Source organism: Mustela lutreola, chromosome 10 (assembly GCF_030435805.1).
Source record: "Mustela lutreola isolate mMusLut2 chromosome 10, mMusLut2.pri, whole genome shotgun sequence".
NCBI classification, from domain to species: Eukaryota; Metazoa; Chordata; class Mammalia; order Carnivora; family Mustelidae; genus Mustela; species Mustela lutreola.
The window spans coordinates 16,971,001-16,997,128 of NC_081299.1; the positions used below are offsets into that span (position 1 = coordinate 16,971,001).

Here is a 26,128-nt window from a genome sequence, read left to right on the forward strand (position 1 = left end):
TCAAGGGAGACTGGAGGTCCAGGGCAACCCTGGACAGAGAGGTTCATTAGCTCACTTGATTTGTCCCAAGCCTAGGCTAAGGGTGGCTGAGAAAGGAACAGGTCCTCACCAGGTTCTTGAAAAGTGCAGCCACCTCACGGGTGAAGACGGCCAAGTTCAAGAAGCCAGTGGACAGCTCGTGACTGTTTTGGGACAAGTGGCTGTTGCCTAAGGACTCTACGGCCTCTCGGTACTGCTCTTCATTCTCCACATGGCCTGTGGAGGTAGGGAAAGGCAGAGTCAGTTCCATGCTGGGGCTGGGGAAGGGGCTGCTTGGCCAGCCTGGGCATCAGGCAGGCTCACTCACCAAGGCCGGAGCTGTGGATCGCCCGCACAGCCTTCTTTATTCTCTGCAAGATGGCTTGGTCTCCTTCCAGCATCTGGAAGCAAATGCAGACAGAGTTCAGGGATGCTCAGCTGGGAGGGGTGCCTGACTCCAGGACCCCACCCTCCAAACACACATATAAAGTTTCTTCCCTCGGGCCTCCCAGCCCCCCTCCAAACAGGGACAGACCACCATCTTCCATCCAGACCACACAGGACACCAGAGATCCATCACAGCACTCCAGGAAGACCTACAGACTTTATCTCCCCAATTCCAACGCAGGCCAAGTAAATGGAGCGATTCCAAGGCACGTGGCATAGTCGGGGGAACGCCAGTCCCAGGTTTGAATCCTGACCCTGGCACTACCTAGAGTATCGATCGAGACAGAACTGCTAACTTCTCTGAGCCTTGGGGGCTTTGTCTGCAAAAGGAAACGATACTACAGGCTCCCGGAGGTGCTGATAGAATTAATGATTTGACAGATGTATCCAAAAATGCTTAGCAAAAGACCAGAGGAGAGAATGCAGACACATCTCTGTATTCTCGAAGGCACAGACAGAAGAATGCTTGTTCCTTGAATCCCAGGTTCGGTAAGCAGAAGGGGCCACAGTATACCCCGACTGGAAAGAACTGGTGGGACAGCACCAGGCAACCTCTGTGGGTTGCAGCAGATGGGGAAGGCCAGGAGATGTGACGGGGAGAAGCAGGTCTCACAGGCGCTAGGGGGGCAGGCTCAGCCAGAAATCCAAACCTCCTCCTTCACTGGGGTACAGATGCTCCAACCTCACCGGACCCCTGATGAAATGTTGGTGAAGCTGGAAATTATAGAACATCAGGGCTGAGAAAGGCTGACAGAACCACTTCAGAGGAGACTGAGGCCTGGAGAGGGCAGGGCCTGGCCCAGAGCCAAAGAGTGGGGCAGCCTCGGAGCCGGGCTTCCCTGTCCCTGCTCTAGCTCGGTGCTCCACCACACACCCTTCCCCCGACCCCCGCCACAGCCCCACCTTTTTTGTCCGCTGACTGAAAAAGGGATCAGAGTTTATCTCCAAAGAGTTACCTTCAAAGTGACAAGAGTTAGCAAACACATTCGGAATGGTTTCTCCAAAGATTGCGCACAGGAGAGCACGCACCCAGCAGAGCTCGGGGGCAATGTGGAATGTTCTCCGAGGCCTTGGGCATGGGGGAAGCCTCAGGAGGGAGAGGGGTCTGGTTCCGAAGCTCTGCTCTAGTGCCCAGATGCTGTGTGACCTCCAGCAAGTTGCTTCCTGATTAACTATCTTTACAATGGGGGGAAATCATGCCTCCCTCTCAGGGTTATGAGATTGTATGTATGAGATGATGCACAGAGAGGGCCTAGCTTGGTGCTGAGTATGGCCTCAAAGAACAGCACCTGTGGTCATTATCAGCACCTGCGGCTAGAAGGGTCCGCCGAACTCTGAGTACGTTTCCTACAGGGACTAGAAAGCTAACATTCTCTTCCCTGAGTATAGATTTCATGTTTGGGACATGTGACTTTGAGACAGTGGACGCCCATCCCAGGGCTGAAGGAAAAAAAGTCAAGGAATTAGGGAGATGGGGGAACAGGAGGCCATATCTGAACCAGCTAACAAACTCAGACACTACCAGAGAAACAAAGACATGAGGAGAGAACTAGGACATCACGATAGTTCCCAAAGACCCAGCGGGGGACACACGCATTCCCCGAAGCCCTTGATCCCCACCTTGAGACTTGACAGGGAAAGCGAAGACATGATTAATTTAAGGAGCTCTGACCTTCTCCAACAGTGCGGACCACAGATACAAATGAATTCCAAAGAGACTTAAAAACTCCTGCAAAGGGGGCTCCTGTGTGGCTGGGTCGGTGAAGCCTCTGACGCTTGATTTCGGCTCAGGTTATGCATGATCTCAGGGTCCTGGGATCGAGCCCTGCGTTGGGCTCCACATTCAGCAAGGAGTCTGCTTCTCTTTCTCCCTCTGTCACTCCCCCGCCCCCATGAACGCTCTCTCTCAAATAAATACATAAAAATAAAATCTTTTAAAAAGGAGAAAGCTCCCTAAAAGGCAGATCCATGTGCTGAGCACACAGAAAATACCCACTAGTTGTTTACCTAAAGAAACATTTTGCAAAGTCCCGGGACATGGATCTGCGGAGTCTGTGTCCCTGCTGTAGATACTTTTGGGGGAGCCTCCCCACCTCACGATACCTGTTCTCGGAAAACTGCCCTCCTCCCCTCTCGAAGGGGGTCCTTTATTACCTTGTTTGTCTGTTCTAGCCAGAGTAGACGGGACCGGGGTGATACCTGATCCAGGCCGGCCCAAACAGCTTCTCTCTCCAAGGAACTTGGAATCGGGCTCTGGGAAGTTGGCTAATTGATCTGAAATACTCAAGCTGGGACATCTTTCCCACCATGCGCAAAGACAAAAGAATAAAGCAGATGTATTCTGCCCCCAGAAAACCAGAGAAGGCTGCTCTGGTTTCTGGCAAATCTCCAGATCCTGCACCCCGAGAGGCTTCTCCACACTTCCTGTCCTTGGGTCTTCATGAAATATCCTTGAATGCACCCAACAAATACCCCTTCATGCTTAAGCTGCTCTGAGAGCATCTCTTTTCCCTGCAGCACGGCACAATCTGCTGGTTGGCTCTCGGTGTCCATTCTTTCTTCTTCCTTAGCAGTTAAGAATGCTGACTTTTGGGGCACCAGGGTGGCTCAGTGGGTTAAGCTTCTGTCTTCGGCTCAGGTCATGATCTCAGGGTCCTGGGATCGAGCCCCTGGGATGCTCAGTGGGGAGCCTGCTTCCCCCTCTCTCTCTGCCTGCCTCTGCCTATTTGTGATCTCTCTGTCAAATAAATAAAATCTTAAAAAAATAAAAAAAAGAAGAATGCTGACTTTTCAGATGGCAACTCGGTCACCCCAATACAGGCTACACTTCCCAGCTTACCTTGCAGCTGAATGTAGTCTAGGACTACGTGCTGACCTACGTCATATAATGGATATTTTACTTGTTAGCTTCCAGAAGTATTCTTAAAAGGAAGGGACTACCCACCTCTTAAAATGGCCAAAATCCAAAACACTGACAACACCAAATGCTGATGAGGCTGTGGAGTAACCAGCACTCTCAGACACTGCTAGTGGGAAAGGAAAACGGTACGGGTGCTTCGCTAGACAGCTTGGCAGCTTGTTACAAAACTACACATACTCTTACCATCTGATCCAGCAACTGCACTCCTCGGTATTTACCCAAGTGAACTGACAACGTGTTCCCATGTAAAAACACGCCCATGGATGTTTATAGCAGCTTTATTCCTAACTGCTAAAACTTGGAAGACAAGGGAATATTACTAAGCACTAAAAAGAAGTGAGCTATCAAGTCACAAAATACGTGAAAGAAACTTAAGTGTGTATTTCGAGGAGGGAGGGCACCGGGCTGGCTCAGTCAGCAGAGCATGTGACTCCTGATCTTGGGATTGTGGGTCTGAGCCCCACTTTGGGTGCAGAGGTTACTTAAAAATAAAATCTTTCACAAAATGTGGATATTACTGTGTGAAAGAAACCCAGCTGAAAAGGCAGCATAGTGTCTGATTCCAATTATGTGACATTCTGGAAGAGGCTAAAGAATGGACACGATGAAAAGATCAGGGGTCACTAGCGGAGGGCAGGATAAACAGGTGGCGCACAAACGGTTTATAGAGCCATCACACTATCCTGCCCGATGTTGAGAGTGGACACTAGGCACTGGTCAAAACTCAAAGAACATATACCACCAAGAGTGAACCTAACTTAACTACGGATCTAGGGTGACAATGACGTGTTCGTGTCAGTTCATGGATTCTAACAAAGGTACCACTCTGGTGTGGGCCAGTGACAGGGAGGGAGGTTGTCTGTGGAGTAGGAGATATATGAGAACTCTGTACTTCCTTTCCTTTTTTTTTTTTTAAGATTTTATTTATTTATTTGTCAGAGAGAGAGCACAAGCAGAGGAAGAAGCAGGCAGAGGGAGAAGCAGGATTCCTGCTGAGCAGGGAGCCTGAGTGGGACTCGAACCCAGGACCCCACGATCGTGACCTGAGCTGAAGGCAGACACTCAACCAACTGAGCCACAGAGGTGTCCCTAAAAGTGTTCTAAAAAATAAAGTTTGTTTTGTTTTGTTTTGTTTTGTTTCCTGAAAAAAGGGGAGGAATGTCTGGGTGGCTCAGTCTTTTAAGTATCCAACTCTTGATTTCTGCTCAGGTCGTGATCTCAGGGTCTTGAGATCAAGTCCCATGTCAGGTTTAATGCTGACCATGGAGCCTGCTTGAGATTCTCTCTCTCCCTCTCCCTTTGTCCCTCCATTCCACCAGAACTCTCTCTCTTTAAAAAAAAATAAAAAAAGAAAGAAAGGAAGGAAGAAAGAAAAGGAAGAAAGGGAGGGGTAACCCTCTGTCATACCGTTCTGGTGAGAATGCATGTGTGATGGCTAGAGCTCGGGCAGCCATCTTGAACCGTAAGGCAGAAGTCATGTGCTACAGATGGTGGTAGACAAAGTAGTGGCCTTGTCCCCAGTAACTAGGGAGCCACCCCGTCAGCCCTGGACCACTCACCTGCAGACTTCTTTCATACGGAAGAGAAATACATGTCTGTCTTCTATGAGCCACGTTATGCTGGGCATACTCTTGGGACTGAAGCTAGGAGCTCTAGCTGGTCCAGGCAGGCAAGTCACCTAAAGACCAACAAACTGGGGCACTTGGGTGGCTCAAGCCATTAGGCGTCTGTCTCCAGCTCGGGTCATGATCTCAGGGTCCTGGGATCGAGCCCCACATCCAGGGAGCCTGCTTCTCCCTCTCCCACTCCCTCTGCTGTGTTGCCTCTCTCACTGTATCTCTCGCTGTCAAATAGATAAATAAACAAAATCTTTGAGGAAAAAGAAAAGACCAACAAACTATCACTCGATGCCCTTGTCAGACATACATCAGGAAATGGCTTCCTGGCAAGATACCATTCGTGCTTGTACCAAAGTTCACACAGTCATTCATTCATTCATTGATTCATCTTAGTTACCCAGTGCCTGCTCTGCATTTGCACCCTGTGTAAAAGCCACAGTCTCATCTCTCCAGGGAAATCAGTATCTAAGGGGAGAAAGAGCCGAGCAAATAGATCCCTTCAATGTGATTAGAGCTAGTAATGGAAGGTGGACAAGACACCCGGGAGCCCAGGGGAAGCAGAATCGCATCTGCTTAAAAGGAACAGGGAAAGCTGTAAGCTGTGATGCTTGACTATGGGGACGGGACAGGCAGGAAAGGGACTAAGAATGCACTGTGAGGTGGTGTGGGGAGCGCTCCATATAATGGTAGGATCGCTAGAGGAGGGAGGGCTCGGGGAAGAAGGGGAAAGGAGAGGAACATGGTCCGTATGTTCATTCATGCATTCATTCATTCATTCATTCCAGCAAGGATCTGCTGGTGCCCTGTTTTAGCCATGCATGGCCCCTTCCTTCAAGAGGCTCCCAGACATACAAACATGGAAGTGTTCGATGTGGGCACAAAAGGGGAGAATTCTAATCACCCTCGTCTCCTTTTTTTTTTTTTTTAATTTAAAGATTTTATTTATTTATTTGACAGAGGCACAGCGAGAGAGGGAACACAAGCAGGGGGAGTGGGAGAGGGGAAGCAGGCTCTCGGCCGAGCAGGGAGCCCAATGCGGGGCTTGATCCCAGGACCCTGGGATTATGATCCAAGCCAAAGGCAGATGCTTAATGACTGAGCCACCAAGGTACCCGCCCCCTCATCACCCTTTTCTCAAGAAAAAAAATCTGAACACCGTTCATACCGGGGTATAAATGACTGATAACATCTATCCACACTCTATGATACAACGCAGCAAAGACTTAAGCTAAAGGAATATAGTTTTAAGGAGAAAATCCTGGTCATAGTGTGGGGATGGAAAGGTATCTGGGGAAAGGCCCCAGAGTTTCCAGAACTCCTGTGATGGACTGTAGGACGAGAGAGGAGTCACAAGCTGAGATTCTAGCCCTAGTCTACTCGAAACGACCTCCCTGGGGAACACTGACACAGCAGTTTTCCAAATCTCCTCTTGCTTAAAACAGGAGAAAAACACTACAATGCAGGGAGATAATCCATTCTTCACTTAACCTACAGAGTTCCTGGTGAAGCTTACGAGAGATCGCAGACCTGGCAGCACGTGCCAAGGCTTGGGGCATCTGGAAAACATGAGTATGAATCTGACTGTGGTTTGCTTCCTGCCTCTGCAGGAGATCAGTCCTCATTCCCCAGGTCTGAGGCTGGACAGGTTAGAAAAAAAAAAAAAATAAAAAAATAAATCAGTCTCTGGATGCAGGTGGGTCTACCTAATCCTCCAAGTGGGGTCTCTGAACCAGCAGCGACAGCGTCACCTGGGACCTTGTCAGAAATGCAGGGATGCAGAAATGCTGAATCAGGAAATCCAGGGGCGGGGCCCAGCAATTTGGTCTAACAAGTCCTCCAGGTGACTCTGACGCATGCTAAAGTTTGGAAATCGCTCCCTAATTCTACCCTTGAGACGCAATAAATCATCACAGCCGAATGTATGGGACTGGCCCCAAACTACCTGGTTTCGAATTCAGCTCCATTTAGGCACTCGCTGTGTGACTTCTCTGTGCCTCAAGGTTCCCATTCCTGAAATGAGGATGACAAGAGTTTCCACTACAAACGGTTGTTGGGGAGACGGAATGACTTCACCCAGGTAAAGTGCTTAGTGCTTAAAGCGCTTATTATTTGAGAGCTGGTGATGTTACCTATTCCAAAATTAAGCTGAATTGGGTTAGGATTTTCTCCACCTTCCTGGAGCTGATTAAAGATCCTCTCCTCACCCTGCAATGATCCGGCTCAGCACGACCCGTGAATGGCAGGTCCCCGAGGGGCCACTGGGCAGTCACACAGAAACTCCGCCACAGGGCAGACAAGATGGTACATGAGAATGCCTGGGCTGTGCCAGGCACGTTTCTTGTCACTCTTCCAGCATCACCACTGGCATTTTATAGATGAAGCTGCTGGGGGAAGGAGCGTGTCCAGGGACGGTCAGGTCACATAAATGCCAAAGAGTGGCAGAGCTGTCCTTGAAACCCAGGTCTGGCCACATCCAGGGCTGATGGTCTGTCCCTCCCACCAAGCTGCCCCCCAGACATTCAGGGACATGGCTTCTTTGATCTGGGGACTGGCTCTGCCTCTGAATCTGAACCCCAACTCAAACGCCTCTACCATCCCCTCCCCATCCTTCAAATAGGGACAAGGCAGGTAGAGACCTGTGCCAGAACAACAGGGTTGACAGCGGTGCCCAACGACAAATACTCCACAGGCTAGCCTACTGAAGAGAACGTAGAGTGTACAAATTGGACCAGAGGAGGATTTCCAGGCCTGAGAGGTAGAATTTAAGGAGACAGAAACAAATTTCAGCTCAGAAGACATTCCTAAGGAAGAGTAAGCGACCCTTTGAGAGAGTGAGCTCCCCAGCACTTGGAAGTATTCAAGGACTTCAGGTAGTAGAGCACGATTCAAACTGGAATTGGATTTAGTAGTGATGGCCATTCAGAGTTCCCTCAAAGCTTAGAGTCAATGGCTCCACAGGAGAGCCTGGGCAGGCATCGGGCAGAGGCGGGGGAGACGTGCCTAAACTTGGAAAACTAGCTGGAGACCTTTGGGCAGCCTTACCTGTCTGGCCCTAGACAAAGCCTGAATTCCCGCTAGTGGCACTGCCCTTTATGCCCCTCCCTCCCCCGGCGTGCTCCCCCTTCAGACCTCCCCCCACACACATACACTGTGCTCTGGCTCTGATTTGTGTTCTCTGCAGGCAAAGGCTATATAGATGGCAGCACTAGGGCCATGCCCAGCTGGCCTGCTTGGAAGGGGCTTTTGCATGCCCCCCTCTTGGGTTAAGATTCATCAATAGGACCCATTCTTCATTCCTGTGATTTCCCAGTGCCAGCTGTGGTAACCATGGCGACTCAGCAGAGGGAGCAGAGCAGCAAAAGCTAAGGCCTTGGGAGCTGCTCATTAAATTTCACCATTAGACATTCACTCCTTGGGACTACCAAATACGGCACAGAGGCATCACTTTTGTGGCCTCCTTAATCCATCTCAGGATTTTTCCCACTGACCCTGGATTTGGTTCATTCTGCTAGGACTACTCTTCAGGTAGCTTCTAACCAATTAAATCAGAGTTGGCACAGGAGATGAAAACCATTTTCCATCTTTGCTTTGGACCATGATGTTGTCTCCCAAAGGACTAAATCACAGAATAGTAGCGATAATCTAACATTACCTCCTCATCCTACAGACTGTAGAGCAAAGGGTCGGATGAGCTTCCTGCCCCAAGTCTCATAGGAAATACAAACTGAGAAAAGAATATAAACCAACACTTTTACAGGACTTTACAGTTCCTAAAGGAGCTTCACATCCATCCTGTAAGACGGACAGCATCCCAACAGGGCAGTTGCTGCTTTTGTTCCCATCTGGCCAAAGAGTCAGTGAGGCTCAGAGAGGTGAAGGGAGTTGCCTGAATTCACACAGCCACAAAGTAGCAGAGATGCACAGACCCAAACTGGGAGATGCCATTTCTAGTTCATTTCTAGTCTGTGGACCCCAGACCCTGGATGTCCACACAGTTCCTACCTGGGCCCCACCAAGCTGCACCTACAGGAAGCACCAGAGACCAATTTTTAAAAGTCTCCCAGGTTAGCATGACCACCTTCCAAATCTGTACACAGCTGTTATGATCAATAAGACACAAAAGTCTTTAAAAGCATTATTGAATTCATGGGTGGAGTGGGGGGCGTCTGGATGGCTTGGTCAGTTAAGCGTCTGCCTTCGGCTCAGGTCATGATCCTGGGGTCCTGGGACTGAGCCCCATGTCAGGCCCCCTCCTCTTCGGGGAGCCTGCTTCTTCCTCTCCCTGCTCATGCTTTCTCTCTCTCTTTCTCAAATAAATAAATAAGCATTCTTGAATTCATGGTAACTTTTTGTCCTTTTCCAAATTTCTCAAGCAATGCTAAAAGTATGACTTCATGGGAAGGTCAATGAAACTGACATTAAAAAGAGGTCCCTCTGTGAGGGAGCAGAATCCCGGCTCCTTTGAGCTTTCATATCCACAAAGAAGATTAAATTATATCTACTACATATTAAATGTGAAAGTTAAAATACTGCATTCTAAAGAGCAAGCCAAGTTACACTTAAAATATTTAATGAGGGGTGCCTGGGTGGCTCAGTGGGTTAAAGTCCTGCCTTCAGCTCAGATCATGATCCCAGGATCCTGGGATCGAGCCCCGCATTGGACTTCTGCTCAGCAGGGAGCCTGCTTCCTCCTCTCTCTCTCTGCCTGCCTCTCTGCCTCTCTGTGATCTCTGTCTGTCCAATAAATAAATAAATATCTTAAAAAAGAAAAAAAAAAAAACCATTTAATGAGGAGTGCCTGGGTGGCTCAGTGGGTTAAAGCCTCTGCCTTCGGCTCAGTCACGATCCCAAGGTCCTGGGATCGAGCCCCACATTGGGCTCTCTCCTCCACAGGGAGCCTGCTTCCTCCTCTCTCTTTGCCTGTCTCTCTGCCTACTTGTGATCTCTGTCTGTCCAATAATAAATAAATATCTTAAAAAAAAAAAAACCATTTAATGAGGGGCGCCTGGGGGCTCAGTGGGTTAAAGCCTCTGCCTTCGGCTCAGGTGATGATCCCAGAGTCCTGGGATCGAGTCCCACATCGGGCTCCCTGCTCGGCGGGAAGCCTGCTTCTCCCTCTTTTTCTCCCCAGCCTTGTGTTCCCTCTCATTGTCTCTCTCTCTCTCTCTCTCTCTCTCTCTGTCAAATAAATAAATAAATAGATAAATAACTAAAAAGAGTGATTTTTAAAAAAATTTTAATGAAGTGATATATAAAATGCAAATACAATAAAATACAAAACCAAAAAAACAACCCCACACACAAAATCGCCAGGGCTTCTCATTTCTACATCCAACTACTAACGTACGGGAAATGCAGACGGAGAAACTCGTGCAGCCACGCCTGGGGAATGCAACAATGAGCACAGACCGTGTGAAACTACAGAAAAAGCCACCGATCTCCTTAACAAGGGGATTGCAAAAAAACGAAACAAAAAACAACGGAGGAGAAATCATTTAAGAGGTGCAAAACACACACCGACAAAAGGGGATGCACAGACCTTCCTTTGCTTTTTAGAACATTTTTTGGAATTTAAGCAAAACTTTGGCATTTGCTTCAAAATAAGATGAGAGTCAGGGAAGCAGGTGGAGGTGTGGTCAGGACAGGACTGGGTCACGTGCAAATGGGGGTTGTGCATCATTTTGTTCTGTCCCCGTGACCATTCCAGAATCTCTACAAATTCAGGAAAAAGTGAGGGCTCGTCGATGAAAAAGAAGATTGAGGAAATAATAATAGTTGGGTTAGTCTACTTCTGGGTATGTTTGAGAATTTCTACAGTACAGAGTTCATACAAGACGACCAGGGGCCCTTCCTTCTTTCCCCCTCCCCCTCTCCCTCCCTTCCTTTATTTTTGGTGTGGAGCCCAGTACGGGGCCCGAACTCACAACCCTGAGGTCAAGACCCGAGTTGAGATCAAGAGTTGGACATTCAACTGACTGAGCCACCCAGGCGCCCCGTCCAGGGATTCATATATTCAGAAAGGTAGAGAACCACTGCACTAATTTACTGCAACGAGCCCTTGACACCTTAGTACGTTCGAACTGATTCTTTTCAGTGGATAGCTGTCTGGACACGGCTTTCCACAAGGGGAACGGGACGGAAGAGTGGGTTTGGAGAAGCTGGCCCGAGGGAGCCAGGGGCCTAGGGCGCAGGGCCAATGGAGGGCAAGGGATCAGGCAGGAAGGGGTAAAGGCTGACCTGCTGGCTAGAGGCAGGTTCCATGCTCTGCGGCCTGATTATAAAAGGGCACGTGGTGGAAAGAGCACAGGATGTGGAGGCAGGTCTATTCTAGACCCAATTTCTCACTAGCTCGGAGACCCTGAGCAAGGGTCTCTCAGCCATTGGCTCTCTACTTGCAAAATGGGAATGACAGTCACCGATGCTCCAGTCACCCCGCATTGAGAATTAAATCCTATTAGACTGGGGAAGTTTGCAGCCCATGCAAATGTGAGCTGTCCTGCTCATGTGAGGCTCTAAAGTTTGCTTTTTCTCGTCCACCTGTCTAACCACCAGATCCAGAGCCAGGCAGGGAACCCCACTGGGCCCTTGGTGGGTGGCCAGCAAGGAAGGGAAAGGGCGGGACTGAGAAGTATTTCCAGCAACCCAGCTCCAGGGCAATCCCAGCTCAACTCCACACCCTCAGGAGTGTGTGTGCTGGGGAAGTTCAGATTTGCAAACCTGCCCCTTTCCACCCCGTGAGACAGAGGGAGGAGCTGGGGTAAGGTCTCTAGCCAGTCACCGGCACAGAGTAGGAACTCATTCACACATACTGAGCATCGAGCTGTCCCTAAGCCCCTGCATGGATGCTGGGGAGAGAGGGATGTCTGCTTGGGCCCTGCCCTCACGGTGCCCAGTGTGGGAGATAGGACACGGTCTCGGATAGCTACGGAGACCCTTGGGGAGCACAGAGCAGGAGAGAAGCCTGTGTGGGGACACAGACTAAGAGGTACCCACCCCACGCTGAGATGAAGTGATGCTTCTTCAGGGCCCTGAAAAACAAGGAGACATTAGTGGAGCAAAGTGAGACAGTGGAAGATGACTTTAAGAGAGGAGAGGTGCCTGGCAGAGTCCCTGGGTAGGAACGCTTCCCACATCTGGGGACCAGCCAGGAGCTTCCTGCAGCAGCTCGTCACCAGGGGCGGGGCAGCAAACAGTGAGGTCTCAGGACCGAGAGGGCCCAGAATGACCCCCTGGGAGACCAGGGTCACAGTGAGAGCTGAGCAGATGCTTCTAGCACTACTGTATGCCAGGCTGTGCAGCAAGCATGTGACATACTTTTTTTTTTTTAACTTTTATTCATTAAGTCATCTCTACCCCCAACATGGGGCTCAAACTCACACTCCCAGGGTCAAGAGTTGCACTCTACCCCAGGTGACATGCTTTGTCCCATGTCATGGAATCCTGTCAGTGACCCCAGAAGGTTTTACAGATGAGGAAACTGAGGCCCAGGGAAGTTTTGGCATTTGCCCAGGCTCATACAACTGGTAGGTGGTGGAACTTAGACTTAGACCCAGGGTGTCAGGCTTTTTCAACCAAACCCTTAGGTTTTACCCCACAGCTGACGGGGAGCACCCGCAGGGCTCTGGACAAGAGAGGAGTGACGTGGTAAATTCCGATGGTAGAAAGATCAGCCCCAGGGCTTGCCTGCAGACCCATGTCCAAGAGGGAAAAAGGGGCGCAGACGCATCCACCAGGCTTGACAGGGTGAAGGGGAACACAGCCTGGCCCGACCCAAAGCCGATCACACACGACAGGAAGGACTCAGACTCCAAAGTCCCAGAATGAGTCTACTTACTAACGTGAATCCAACCATCCATCCCCCCTTCCCACTGAGGGACCACTTTGGGCCAGACACTTGATGCTTCCCTCATTTGTTCTTCCCAGTGGCCCTGCGAGGTAGTTATTATCCTTCCCATTTTACAGATGAGGAAACTGAGGCTGGGATAGATGAGGCAACTGGCTCAGGTGCCACAGGCAGCTCCAGGAAGGGTAGAGCCCGTAGTTTCCAGAGCCTTCTCGCATATTATCATGCTATAGCAAACCATGAGCGAGATCCCACCTGGCTGAGCCTGTTAGCTCTGTCAGCACGACTGTGAACATTAAATGAGACCGTATTTTTTCTAATGGTGGATGTCAGGCAGCTTCAGAGGTAATGCAGTAACATTCTGAAGGAGGGGAAAGGGACTGAATTTTAGGCCTGCCTCAGCCACTAGCCCCTCTGGGTCTCCCTGAGCACGTGCTGCCCTTCTGTGCCTCAGTTTCCTCACCTGTACACCTTAGAGTTGAGAGACATGAGTGCTAATTCCCCTTCTAGAGGATGCTCTGGGACCCCGAGTCCTGTTAATCATATCCCGCAAGGCTGCTCAAACCTCGGGCACCAGCGAGAGCACATCTCCAACTGGTTTTCATCTAGGTGGGCAAAGCCCCCACCCCCCAGAACCCAAGAGTCCAGGCTGGGGGAGTCAGAAGGAGGTGCCAGGGAGCAGGGCAGGGCTCTTTCCAGTTCCTCTCTCCTTGCCTGCCTGCAGCCTCTGTCCTAGCTAAACCGCAGAGCCTGGGAGCCAGGACCAGGGGCCCAGCTCTACCCCCACCCCTGCTGTGACCTCGAGCAGTCTCCTTCCCTCCCAGACTGACTCCTCGGCTCCCATCTGGAGTCTGGAACGAAGGGGCTGGGCGGGATGCGGAAGGCTCCTGCCAGCTCTGACATTTATTATTTCAGGGTCCCTCAGCCTCTCGCTGTTTTCCTTCCTGCGCGGCTGGAGCCCGTGACTGGCCGGGGGCCCCCTCGGTTGGGCCCCTGCATCTGTCTCCCCGGCCAGGGAAGCTGCTAGGCCTCACCAGCTGCCCCTTGCAGGGTGGTGGGAAGTGGGGAGGAAGAGGGGTTGCAGGAAGGGAGCCGCACCCTCCACGTAAGCTGAGCCCTCTGTAAACCCCAAGTTTCCTGGCTGGGATTTTTCTCGGGAGACTGCTAGGCAGTGATGAGCTAAGAGAGCGAGAACTCTGCCGGACCGATCGCCTTGGATTCCCAGCTGAATCCTGGCCCCAAGCCCTGAATTCCACCCAGCTCTGCAGACAGCCTGGCCTGCCTGCCCTCCCTGAATAGAGGAGCCAAGAGCCCCCCGCCTCCCATTCTCTGGCTCCCTTATTGGCCTGGATGAGTCCCTTCCCTGCACCCAACGGGATATCCATCACGGATCCCATAAATGTCAGTCCTACCCAGCTCTGCAATTTCCTCAACACGCTAGGCTGTTGCCAGCCACCATGCCTTTGCTCACGCTCTCCCGGCTGCCTGGACAGGCCCTCTCCCGTTCCGCCCTAGACGCTTAGTCTTCCCAGACACTGCTTAGGTTACTTCCTCCCTGCCTCAACAGAACTTACCCCTCCAGAACCCATCCCTCCTGCCTTTCTGTCTTTTATCCGGGCATTCATGGCCCTTCTGTACCACACATCTGACTTCCCTCTGGGGCTGAAGACTGGCTCATTTGGCTTTGCATTCACAGCCCCCAGCACAGGGCCACGTGAGTAGCCGGAAACGTTTGTGAATGAATGGATGAAAGGCCCTATGGGAACAAAGAAAAAGCAGCAGGAGGTCAGGACTCCAGCTTTCACATCACACTGTTCTGAGGTCCACAACGCAGAGTACTAACCACTATACGATCACGGCCCTGTTCTGAGGTCTAAATTCTCTTTCCAATAGTCTTGAATTCCCTTTGGCTGTGTGACCTCAGACAGATGACTTCACCTTTCCGATTCTCAGTTTCCCCATCTGTAAATCATGGTCAATGACGTGACCTGGAGCAGGTTGACTTGGTTTCTCAGTTCCTCCATTTCTCCATCTGTCAAATGGGATAATAACAGCATCTACCTCATAGGACTGAATGCAGTCAGGTCTTTCAGCCTATAGCGAAGCGCCCTGCACACAGGGAGGGTGGCAGCCTAGCTCTCCTGCCCAGCGAACTCGGCCCCAAACTCCCAGGCTGCCAGGGGAATCACCTGGAGCACTTCAAAAAGCGAGCGTACCAGAGCCTCACTTGAGACCTGCTAAATCATGTCAGTCAGGCATGACCCATGGGGTGAAAGGTCAGGTCCTCCCAAGGGCTTCGAACTGCCAAGTCCAAACCCTGGCTTTGCCACTTAGGCTAGTAGAGCTGCCAGATTTTGCAAACACAGGACATGCAGTTACATTAGAATTTCAGATAATTTTTTAGGATAAGTATATCCCAGATATCACATGGGCATCCAGGACGTTTTCTGGTGATCCTGTTTACTGAGCTACTCATCTCTCTGTGCCTTCGCCTCCTTATGGGGATTACAGTGATTGGATTCAGGAAGTGCGCACAGCACTGCCTGCTGTGTTTGCCGTTCCTATTTTTACTGCTTTTAAAGCAACCCAGATGACATGGGAGAACCATGTGAACATGACACTAACGAGAAGAAGCCAGACCCAAAAGGCTACATATTGGAGGATTCCATGGATATGAAATATTCAGAACAGGCCAATCCAGAGGGACAGAGAGTGGCCAGGGGCTCAGGGAGGGGCAGCAGGGAGTGACTCTAAGGAACACGGTATTTGTTTTGGGGGTGAGGAGATGTTCTGGAGTAAGAGGTGGTGTTTGTACAGCACCGTGAATAAGGACCACTGACCAGCATGCTTTAGAATGGTTAAAATGGTGAATTTTATCCCAATTTTAAGAAATCCTCCTAAAAGCAACCCAGGGGAGGGGACGTGCAGTCAGTCTCAGTAAATGTTTGCTGAAGAAGAATGGTTGAGAGGCAACAAAGAGCAGAGCTGAGGGAAGAAGCTGCCTTGTCCAGGACTGGGCTGGGCTCTTCACTCCTGGACACCTGGAGGGGACACAAGAGTCCTCTTTTGACTCTGGTGCTAGGACGTCCCAGACCATTGTAGCGCTCACTCATAAACCCTGTTGCAATGATCTCATTTTCCCTGTGTGGCTCCTGATCTCTTTAGGTATCCTATGCCCAGGGGGGAATTGTGCTTTTAGTAAAAGGGACTTCTAAAAAAGTTAAGTATCAGGGCACCTGGGTGGCTCTGTGAGTTAAGCCTCTACCTTTAGCTCAGGTCATGATCTCAGGGTCCTAGGATCGAGCTCCACATCAGGCTCTCTGCTCAGTGGGGAGACTGCTTCCCCCTCTCTCTCTGCCTACTTGTGATCTCTCTCTCTCTCTCTGTCAAATAAATAAATAAAATATATTTTTTAAAAAGTTAAGCATCTGTCACGTGCGAAGGATATGCTAGTACTTTATCTGTGATCCCCTTGAACAACCCCGTGACAGTGTTATCACTGGCTGTGATTTACAGATGGGGAAACTGAGATTCAGAAAGGTGAAGTCATCTGCCTGAGGTCACACAGCCAAAGGGAATTCAAACCCAGGTTTGTCTGACGTCAGTCCCCGGACTCTCTGCATAGAGCTCAGCCTCATCCCTATATGCTGTGGGTTGTCGATCAGCTTTCCATGGGCCTAAGTCCTTCTCCTTTCCAGACAGGGCCTTGTCCTATGGTCTCCGTGCCATCAGAACCTACCTTCCCAACCTTACAGGGGCATGCCAGGGCTTACCACAATCATCTTCACCCCCACTGCTCATCAGTCGCCTGGGGAACTTCTGAACTCCTCACCTGACCAGGCTTCACCCCTGGGAGATTCTCATAAAGTGGGTCCGGGTAGAGCCCATGGCAACTGAAGTTCTTAAAAGCTCAGTCAAGGTCAAAGCCATCTGAGTTGGAGAACCTTTAGCAGCTGTTCCCAGGTCAGCCTCCAGTACGCTCCACAGTGAGGCCCACTCTGACCCCAGTGAGGCCCAGTCCCTACAATGTTCCCAGGACAGAGGGTTCCCAGGGCTCTGCCCCAGAGCCTGGGGAAGTCACTATTCCTCCCCAGACCTCAATGCCTCATGTGCTCTGGACCCAAGCACTAGGCCCACTGAAAGAATCTTCTAGCAGTGTGCCTAGGTGATTCAGTTGGTTGAGCATCTGGCTCTTGGTTTCAGCTCAGGGCATGATCTCAGGGTCATGAGATCAAGCCTCGCATTGGGTTCCATGCTCAGTGGGGAGTCTGCTTGAGATTCCCTCTCCCTCTGTCCTCCCCCTGCTCACTCCCTCTCTCTCACAAATAAATAAAAATCTTGAAAAAAAAAAAAAAAAAAAAAAAGATCTTCTAGCAACAACATCTGTCTAAGGACTGGACTACCAAACGGCCTTCAGGGAAAGCACTTTCCTTCTGCCACGCCCTGCAGTTCCAGTGTCTGTCCTCAGACCTGCTTGTGTCACCTCAGTGTCCCAAAACAGCTGAACATGAGGCAAGGAAGTGAACACTGAAGACTGAAATTTAGAGAGAGGGGGAGACTCTACAAGACTGAGCCTGAGGCAGACACTCCAGGAAGACCCTCTGCCCTTGTCCAGAGGTAGGTACGGGAAGAGGGTAGTTGAGGCGGGGCCACGTTCTAAGCCCATCCTGGAAAACCCTCTTGGCGCGGGTCCCCAGCCATCATCCCATCTCCGCTCCCCATCTCAGGACAACTTCTCATCAGCCCATTCCCTGAATCGGTCCAGGCCAGTACAGAGGGGAAGCCAGCACTGGCCCGGCTCCTAACCTGTTCATCGACTTCTATGTTGCCATGCTCAGGCGTTGTGTCTGCCATTTTCTTATTTTGCCTCTGGACATCTAGGCAGCATCTGACTGAGCTGAGCATGGCTCCTTCCTTGGAACACTCCTCTCCAGTTTTCTGGGGCTCTACACCCTCTTGAGTTTCCTCCTTCCCCACTGGCAGCTCCTTCTCAATCTCCTGCATTAGCTACTCTTTTCCTTCCCAACTTCTTGGCCCTGGAGCTCCCCAGAGCTTGGACCCAGGGCCCTCTTCCTTCCTCTCCCTGGGGGATCTCATCCATTCCCTCAGCTTTAAACACCAGCTAATGCGATGTAAGCCCACGTGGTCCATGGACCGTCTGAAAGAGCATCTCCTGGGACGCTGATCAAAATGCAGATTCTCAGACACCCTCCTGCCCGCCAGCAAACCGGCCAGGGACACTTGCCACTTTTCACCGACCAGCTTATGAGTCTCCTTCTTTCATCTATGAAACTACTTGCAGTGCAAGTCCTGGCAGAGCTTGCCTCTGGCAAAAGCTGTGAAGTCCAAATTCTTGCTGTTCCGGACTCCCTTGCAGCTAGGGTCCAGGAGCGAGCGGGACTCGGCGGAGCAGGCACTCGCTGCAGACTCCGAGTCGGGAGCAGAGAGGTAAGATCTGTTCTCCTGCCATCGGCAAGAGCCACGAAGGAGCCCTGTCTCCAAGGACAGTGGCAGCAATGAGCTGTGGCATTTAGCGGTGTCCTCGCCAAACTGGCTCAGCGGAGTGATTTTGGCTCAGAGCCTGGCTGCCACCTCACCCCAGCTCTCCAGCTTCCCAGAAACTGTGTGACCTACTGAATATTCCCTTTCCGTGAACTGCTTTTTTGTGTGAAGCAGCTCAGGTTGGTTTCTATCGCTTGCAATAAGAGACCTCAGAAAGACACAGCTACTGAGTTAGACTCTCTGAGGAGGCCAGCAGGTGATTCTTACACAGATACAAGTTCAAAACCCGCTATCTCAACTCTGACAACTCTCCTTCCCTCACTCCCTTCATCTCCAGACTCATATACCCGAAATAAACTCATACCCGAACGCCTTCCTGACCTCTCCACTGGGGTATCTCAAAGACCTATAAGGTCGTACAAACAGGATTCCTGACTCTCCCCCAAACCTGTCTCTCCCCCAGATTTCTCCTTCTTAGAAAAGGGTCAATGGCATTCTTCCTTAGGAATCTGGAAGCCTTTCTTGACCACTCCCCTACATGCACTCCATCAACAAGTCTCGATGTTAGTTACTACTTACAAAATACTTCTAGAATCTGTCCACTTCTCTCCTCCACCAATCACGGCCCTAGTCACACTTCCATCATTCTCTTCCATGAACAGCTGTGACAGCATCCTTGGGTTTTCTCCTGCTCCCTCTGATCTCATCTCCACAAGGCAGCTGATAGGACCTTTCTAGAACGGAAACTGGATCATGCTGCTTGCTTACAAAAAAAGATAAAATCCAAACCTGCTGCCAGGGCCTACAAGCTTGAAAGCCCCTGCCTGCTTTCCCAAACTCATTTGATCTTGGTCTTCCAACACCTCATCACTAAGCTGCTGTCCCTCTGGCCTCCTTTCGGTGTCAGAGATGCTTTAGGTTCTTTACTGCCTCAGGGCCTTTGCTTAAGCTGTTCCCCCAATCTGGAACACCCTCACACCACTATTCTCTAGTATGCTCCTTTTTAGTTTTCCTCTTTTATTTATTCATGATCCAACCAATATTTTCTGAGCACCCACAATGGTGTTATGGTAAATACCAGGGGTACAGTGGTGAGATTAGATTCTATTCTCATGGAACTCAAAATCTAATGAGTAATCAGATTTTAATAACATCATTATATAAATAAATACAAAATATATCTCTGATGTGTGCCACAAAGGAGGGACATGCAATGCTATTAGGGAGAACTGGGCTAGAATAAAAGCAGAGAAACAAGTTAGGAGCACCAGGGGAGAGGTGATGGTGGGCTGGACAGGGTTGGGATGTATAGAAGTGAGTAGGCTGCGGAGATATTTACAGAACTGGTGACCCTTGATGATGCAGGATGCATGTGGAGGTACAAGGTTTCTGGCTGGTGTGACAGTACAGAGGGAGGTTCCACTCCTGGAGAAGGGGATCCTGGAAAGGCCAGCCTGTGTAGGAAGTCACAAGTGTGGTTTTGGACTCATTGAGATGTCTAAGTGAAATGGCCAAGCAAGCCGTTGAACATAAGGGTCTGGGCTGGATATACCAATGCGTGAGTGAGTCGTTTAAAGATGAGAGAGGACCGAAGCTGAGGGTGTGGATGAGATTGCCCGGAGAGGGGCTAGCGTGCAAAGAAATGAGGGCCCAGGACCAAGCTCCAAGGAAGGCCTTGGCCAGGAGGATGAGCCTTCATACCATTCATCACAACATGCAATTACCTACTTTGTTAATCTGTTTACTAGCCGTCTTCCCCAGAAGATTTGAAAGCGCAATGGAGCAAGGCCTCTATTTCTTTTAATAAGCAATGTGTCCACCCAGTGCATACCACAGGCCCTGGCACCGAGCAGTCCCAAAGGCCTTATGCTGGCTGCTGTGTCCCTTAGCAGAACTGGCCTCATCCATTCCTAGGACAACATGATTGGGTTCACTGGTCCCCCGTGTCCAGCAAAAAGCCCAAGTGACAAATTGGCAGTCATGGCCTTCTAAGTCATGCTACACCCTCTAGTTCTCCATCTTTTTTTTTTTAAATAGGCTCCACGCCCAACACAGATCCCAACTCACGGCCTGAACTCACAACACTGAGATCAAGATCCAACCTGAGATCAAGAGCTGGTGGCCCAACCAACTGAGCCACCCAGATGCCCCTAGCTCTCCATCTTTTTAATTCCACTAAACCTGAGCTTTTGAAACTGGGGTCCACCTAACACCTGGATAGCCAAGTAGGCAGAAAACAGGATGAGAACTGTGCCTCTCCCTGGATCCTAGATTGTGCATAGGAGGGGGTGGGGACTTTCCAAGCTCTGCCCCTCTTCTCTGGGAAGTGTTCCCTCCCACAGCACAGGTCTCCGTAGCCACGTGAAACCAGGGGTGGAAACCCCATTTTCTAGAACCAATCCACAAGCCGAGCCAGGCCATCAACCTCTCCACCAGGAACCAGGAAGTGGGACCCAAGGCCAGCGTGGTTACCTTCAGACACGTGAGGTCACGGGGATATGGGGCTGAAGCCGCCTTCTTCCCCAGACGACTATGTGATACCTTCTGGGACCTGTGTGATGACAAGTGAGCAGATGCGCAGAAAGAAGCAGAGGCAGGGCAGCCAGAATGATGAAGCAGTTCCCTTTGTTTCTGATGACTTCCCAGCCTCAAGTGAGGCCCTGATGCGGTCTACTATTACTTAACCACGCTTCAGTCCCCTGAGGCCCCTCTAATTCCCTAAAACAAGTTTCCCTTCAACATCAGCAGCTTGAGAGGGCTTATGTTTCTTGCAAACAACCTCAAAGATTACATAATTTTTATTATTTTTTGTAAAACAAATAAAGACACAATAGAGCAGAATATAGAAGTCACAAGAGTATTAGCTACAAAGTTCTTTCTAAAACAAGATTAAAAAAAAAAAAGCAAAGTCACAAAGGACAAGACAAATCTGACTCCAATAAAATGTCAACTATGTGATATAGAACATGATACTAATCGAGGTAAACATTCCTCCTAATTACCACCCCCTTGCGATAATGTATTTTCTTTGAGGTCATATGTTGGGAAACACACACATTTCCACAGCAAATACCTCCAGGGAGAGTATAAGGATTGTGAAGCATGATCAGAGGTGAATTCTGCCTTTTCTGTTATGTTTTTGTATGTTTTAATTATAAATGATTATGTCCTTATACCACTACATGTTAACTATCTAGGAATTAAAATTTAAAACTTAATAAAAAATTATCATGTCCTTTGTGCAATTAAAACTTCATTGACCTTCAAATAAATATATGAGACGCAAGCCTTCGAAGATCTCTCCGTGGAAGACTGCTTTTATCTAATACCTTAGCAGGAGATACACGCTCAGTAGTAGTTTGAGATACACAATACTGCATGAATTCTTAGCATCGGTCAAAATAGTTTACTTGGTCCTTGTATATGCTCTCTTCCCGCATCTCCAAATTCACTCACGTACCCTCTCCACTGAATGAAGGAGTTCCTCCATTTCTCAAGACCCATCTGGAAGTCACCTCTTCCAGGAAGCTCGCAATGATTGCACCAATCCTCACTGTTCTCTCCCCCACGACCCCACTGACCTCTTATGGCATCCTCCTGTACTTCTTTTTTTTTTTTTTTTTAAGATTTTATTTATTTATTTGAGAGAGATCACAAGCAGGCAGAGAGTCAGGCAGAGAGAGAGGAGGAAGCAGGCTCCCCACTGAGCAGAGAGCCCGATGCAGGGCTCGATCCCAGGACTCCGAGTTCATGACCTGAGCCGAAGGCAGGGGCTTAACCTGCTGAGGCACCCAGGTGCCCCTCCTTCTGTACTTCTCTCTAGGCACTCAGGACAGACTCCTGGGATTCCTACTCGTCTCCTTAAGGCAGGCACATCTCCCAACCAGCCATCAAACCAGAGCAGCATCTCTACGTCCTTGGTGCCTGGCCCAGAGATGGCATGGAGAACTGGATAAAGAATATACTTAGAGTCAGACATAGCCACTATGTGATAGTGGTGACTAAGGCAGTCACTAGGTGACTGACTTAAACTTCTTGGGTCCATTTTCACCTGTGTTCTTGTGATTACTAGTAAGATGATGACTGTAAAGGGGCCCAGAACAGGAAAGAGGTGGTTGACAGAATGGTTTATTTGTCTTAATATTCCTTCACATTTGTACAGTGTTTCACAATTAAAAACAAAAAACTTTAGGATGCCTGGGTAGCTCAGTCGTTAAGCGTCTGCCTTCAGCTCAGGTCATGATCCAGGGTCCTGGGATCGAGCCCAGCATTAGGCGCCCTGTTCAGCAGGACGCCTGCTTCTCCCTCCCCCCCACCCCATGTTCTCTCTCTCACTGTGTCTCTCTCTGTCAAATACATAAATAAAAATCTTAAAAAACAAAGCTTTAACAACCTAGAGAGGAAAGCAAGGAAGGATTATTAGACCCATTTTAAGGGTAGAATAATTAAGGTTCAGAAAAGTTACGTAGGGAAAACAGGCATTTGGATTTAGGAAGGAAACAGAATAGGACCAGGGATTAGAATATTTGAATGGCAATGTCAATTCTTCTATTACCCAGAGGAAGGAGCTCGGACAAGTCTCTTGTTCTTTCTGGACATCAGTTTCACAACTTAGATGAGAGTTCCTAGGTGACCTCTATCTTAAATGGCTGCTCAATGCTGACATTCCAGTTCAGTGGCTTGCCAAGGGTCCTTCCTAGAGAACCTAAAGAGTCCTACAAGTCCCAGCACAGTGTCTCTAGTTACTCCCGGGGAAGCCATAGGGGACTGGAAGGTGTGCTTTAAGAACCTGTTGCATTTTAATTCAGCCAAATGGAGCCTCAAGCCAGGGGGTGGGTTAGACATGCCCAGAATGGGGGTACGGTGGAGTGGGGGCAGGGGGGGAAGCTGGGGGGAAGGGGTGTGGGTGGATGCCAGCATCAAACTGCATGTAAATATAAACATGAATGCAAAATCAAACAGGAAACCTCAGGAAAGTCCAATCCAAAGGTCAGATGCTAACTATTCGGACACTAAAACACTGAAGAGGAAAGCTGTGTTTGGGTGCCACAGGCTTTCTGCTGCGAAAACAAACCGTCACACGGACCAAACCAAAGTCCTAAATGCAAACGAGGCTGGATTTTTGTCTGGCCTGAACTGGGGCAAAGCTGAGTCCTGACCGGAGTCTACGACAGCCTCCAGACCCGTTCCAAGGGGTGCCCCCCCATACTCCCTCCCACCCGTGCTCATTCCCCAGCACACACAAGTACTAACACACACCAACCCAGGCAAGGCCAGATGCACAGGATAAATGGCCATTTCTGTCCCTGGAGAAAGGTTCATAGTACAGTCCCTTCTCCGGCTCCTGATCTAACATTTTAATGAACAACCCAGAGAGGAGGGTGAACTGTGAAAGCCCTACTGATGCCAGTGGCACTGAACTCTTCCAGGTCAAGGAATGTGAAGCCATGAAGACAAACCTCTGGTAGCACTCTCCCATCAGGACGACAGTTGCCCTGTGAACCTCCCAGAAACACAGAATCCACATTCATAGTGCGGGGACTTCAAGTTACTGGTTCTGCCTGAGGAAAGAGGCCAAAAGGTCATTGGCTGCTGCTGCTTCTTTTTTTTTTTAAAGATTTTATTTATTTATTTGACAGTCAGAGATCTCAAGTAGGCAGAGAGGCAGAGTGGGAGAGAGGAGGAAGCCGCTGAGCAGAGAGCCCGATGCGGGGCTGGATCCCAGGACCCTGAGATCATGACCTGAGCTGAAGGCAGAAGCTTTAACCCACTAAGCCATTCAGGCGCCACGGCTGCTTCTTATTTTATGAAAGCCTGTAACCCTACTATGTGCAACGTACTAGGCTAGTCTCTATGAGAGAAATGAGGACAAACAAAAGAGAACCGGTCACCATCTAAAAAGGTCCATCAATCAACCTAATAATCATTCCATTTATAAAGATGCATGCTTTACTCACACTGACTCATATAATACCATAGCCCTGTGAGGTAAACATTATTATCCCATTTTATAGATCCCAAATGTGAGGCTCAAACAGCTCAGGTCATACACCCAAGCTCACACAGCTGGCAAACTGCAGGGCCAGAATTTGAACACAGCTCTGCCTCTCGCAAAGTCAATGCTCTTCCCACGCTCCTCTAACACCCCTACAGAGAGATGCACAGACTCTGGGATGGGGGTTCAGCCTGTCAGGGAGAGGGGGAGAAGGAGATACTCCTCAAGACACTGGCCCAAGACACTGGGCCAAGGCCCAATAGTATTCTGAACTATTGAGCTTTTTATTTGCCACACAGTGGGCGGTCAAGACTCTCATGGTGAAGACTGGAGATGAGAGCTCCTGGTAAAGTCAAAAATGCCACCCAATTCAGGGCATCCTCTGAAAGGGAGGTGCACAACCCCATTATCCTCCCTTGACCCAAAGCCACAGGGTGTCTGCCCTAGAACAGTCGGGGCAGAGGAGCCCACCCCCCCGCCCCCAGCCAGCGTGCAGCAGGTCCGTTTGGGTGGGGGGTAGGAATGAACTGCAGACGGGAATGGGGTGGGGCAGCCTGCAAGGGCGAAAGAAAAGGCCTGGGACGCGTTGCTGGGAAAGACAAAGAGAAAAGGGGAGGGGAGGGGAGACTACAAACTTGCCAAGAGCCTGGCCAAGGTGAACCCCGGCTCCTGGCGCCTTCTCATTCGCATTCATTCCACAAGCGCCGGCCAAATCTCAGAACCCGCAGCCAGGGGGAGGGGGCCTCCCTGAAGCTGCGGAAAAGTTAAGTTCAGACTGAGGCAAAAGGCCTGTTTTCCAGGAGGGGAGTGACTTGGGGAGCAAACTCGTGGGGCTCCGAAGACGAAAACCCAAACAGATGCAGTGAGGCGCTGAACAAACATGCATGCGACGGGGTCGATCAACACGAGCACTGGGGTTATGACCCCGACCTGTGAAGCCTGTCATCGAGATGACCTCAAGCCCCCATTCCCACCCCCCCCCCGCCGCACAAAAAGTCCCTCGGGGCCCCCCTCCGGACTCGACAGTGAGGTCGCCGATGTTTAAGATGCACTCGGTTCTCAAAGATCTAGAGAGGGGTCAGGTTTCTGGGGCGCGGTAAAAGCCATCACGGTCACGCCCGTGAAGGTCAAAGCGAGGCCCTGCCGGGACCCCCGACCCCTCCCGCCTCGGCCTCCTCACCTCCTCCCGCGCCAGTGCCGCCCCCCGGCACCGGGGCATCTTGGCGGCAAAGGCATTGGCCCCGGCCGGGGAGCTGAGGTCCTCCGCGGTGACGGCCAGGAACTCGGCGACGCTGAGCTGCTCGGGCATGGCGGGCGCGGGGCTAGGGCGCCGGGACTGCCGGAGCGGGGCGCGGGGGGCGCTCGCTGCACGGAACTGGGCTGGCCTCACAGCCCACCGCGAGCGCCGTCGGGGCCTCCGCACGCCCCGCCCCCTCCACGCCGCCCCGCCCTCGACTGCCCTCGCCCTGCACAGCCGCGATCCCTCGCGTCCGGGGAGCCTAGAGCTTCCCCACCCCGCCGGCCTTTAGGCCCCGCCCCCGGCCTTCCATCCTCTTAGGCTGGACTGCCCCGCCTAGGCCCCTCGCGGAGCTCCCCAGCCCCACCCCCAGACCTCCCAGCCTGAGAGCTCCGCCCCTGACTGACTGCCCCGCCCCCGGCTCCCTATCGGACTCCTCCGCCGGGCCACCAAGCCTCAGAACCCGGGAGCTCCGCCCCTCACCGGGCTCCTCGGCCCCGTCCCCAGGCCGCCCATCCCTTCAGAGCTCCGCCCCTGACTCACTGCC

General features: G+C 50.7%; 1 protein-coding gene across 1 annotated transcript in view; it reads right to left on the minus strand.

Moving 5' to 3' along the window:
- The window catches only part of ASAP3 (ArfGAP with SH3 domain, ankyrin repeat and PH domain 3), a 47,970-nt gene extending 22,104 nt beyond the window's left edge, over positions 1-25,866 (minus strand). The window contains 3 exon segments of the mRNA XM_059136272.1: positions 110-255; positions 347-419; positions 25,525-25,866. Coding sequence (XP_058992255.1) covers positions 110-255; positions 347-419; positions 25,525-25,653 — 348 coding nt within the window. The 5' untranslated portion in view covers positions 25,654-25,866.
- Positions 25,867-26,128: the final 262 nt, after the last annotated feature.